Below are 1,754 nucleotides of genomic sequence, written 5' to 3'. Positions count from 1 at the left end.
TTGATTTGATATCAGATTGACTGAAATGGGAATAAATTATCGGTGCTGTTGCTGGTTGTCAACTCAGCCTTCTCTTTCTGCAAAGCATGTTGCGTTCCTGATTTCCCATTGTTTTTCACTTATGTTCCTGTGGTGTTATCCTGCTACTCACTGCAGACTCCCAAATTTCAGCTTGACAGTCAGATCAATCAAGCAGTAGGTGTCCTGGTCAGCATCTGCATGAAGTGAAAGTGATAGGCCCAGCTCATAAACACGGACAGGTTGCTGGGCTGTCCTGCAGAGCAAGTCCTGGCTGATGCAGAGGGCACACAGTGGTTGGTGTGAAAGGCCAGGCAGTCTCTGGAGTCACGGTTGCTCTCTGAAGTTGGTAGATCGGTTCAATCCCGATGATTTGTTCTGACATTGCAGTCTGTTGCTGGAAATGGATGTCCTGGTGAAAGTGTTACGACTTGGCAAGGCTAAACGATGGGCAATGAGAAGGAGAAACACAGGTCTAATGTTGCACAAACTACTTCGCACAAACTGCTACTTGCAAGAAGAAAATAACACAAGAGTACAGTGAAATGGATGTTGTGATGTTGATATACTCTGGGGTTTTTGCTATCTGCACTAGATCTCTGCTTGCCAAGCATCTTTCTTGTTGCTAGCAGAATATTTATTCTATTTTCTCATCTTTTTGTAGAAAATTTTACTACATCACACTGCTGAGAGACCCTGTATCTCGTTACCTCAGTGAATGGCGTCACGTCCAACGAGGAGCTACTTGGAAGACCTCCTTGCACATGTGTGATGGCAGGACACCGACTCCTGAAGAGCTGCCATCGTGCTATGAAGGCACAGACTGGTCGGGCTGCACACTGCAGGAGTTCATGGATTGCCCATATAATTTGGCCAACAACCGCCAGGTGAGGATGTTGGCTGACTTGAGCTTGGTGGGCTGCTACAACATGTCCTTCATCCCAGAGAACAAGCGAGCACAGATCCTGCTGGAGAGCGCAAAAAAAAACCTCAAAGACATGGCTTTCTTTGGCCTGACAGAGTTCCAGAGAAAAACTCAGTACCTGTTTGAGAGAACTTTTAACCTGAAATTCATCCGGCCCTTTATGCAGTACAACAGCACCAGGGCAGGGGGGGTGGAGGTGGATAATGACACTATCCGCAGGATCGAGGAGCTCAATGACTTGGACATGCAGCTCTATGACTATGCAAAGGACCTTTTCCAACAGCGCTACCAGTACAAACGGCAGCTGGAGAGGATGGAGCAGAGGATAAAGAATCGGGAAGAAAGGCTTCTTCACCGGTCCAATGAAGCACTTCCCAAGGAAGAGACCGAAGAGCAAGGACGTTTGCCCACTGAGGACTACATGAGCCATATTATAGAGAAGTGGTAGCCTAGGCAGACTTTTATATTAATGATAATTCTAGGGTTTCCATACAAGAGATCATGGAAGTAAAATTGCAAAAACAACAGAAAATATTTTATTTAAAAGCAAGTCTGTAAAACAGAAGATAGATTGCTTCCTTAAGCATAGGGTCTTTTTACTGTTTCTTACAAGACCAATGAGATTCTTAAAAAAACAAAACAATAAATACGTAAAAATAAAAAAAAAAGGGTCAACATTCTAATGCCGAGGTAAAAAAAATGCATGAATGCATTTTTATGCACTTGTAAGGCCAAATACAGAAGAATGTTTCTTATCCTCACAATTCAAACACCAATGGCAGAAGTAGGATTTTTGAAAATCTGTTTATCC

General features: G+C 43.7%; 1 protein-coding gene across 1 annotated transcript; it reads left to right on the top strand.

Moving 5' to 3' along the window:
- Positions 1-682: 682 nt before the first annotated feature.
- On the top strand, positions 683-1,456 carry HS6ST1 (heparan sulfate 6-O-sulfotransferase 1; the record flags this gene model as incomplete). The annotated part of the gene is made up of 1 exon (XM_009070774.1): positions 683-1,456. A coding segment is annotated over one exon (709 nt), but the record flags the coding sequence as incomplete, so codon positions are not given.
- Positions 1,457-1,754: the final 298 nt, after the last annotated feature.

This window comes from Acanthisitta chloris, unplaced genomic scaffold (genome assembly GCF_000695815.1).
Source record: "Acanthisitta chloris isolate BGI_N310 unplaced genomic scaffold, ASM69581v1 scaffold2910, whole genome shotgun sequence".
Classification (NCBI taxonomy): domain Eukaryota; kingdom Metazoa; phylum Chordata; class Aves; order Passeriformes; family Acanthisittidae; genus Acanthisitta; species Acanthisitta chloris.
This window is presented reverse-complemented; position numbering and strand designations above follow the sequence as displayed.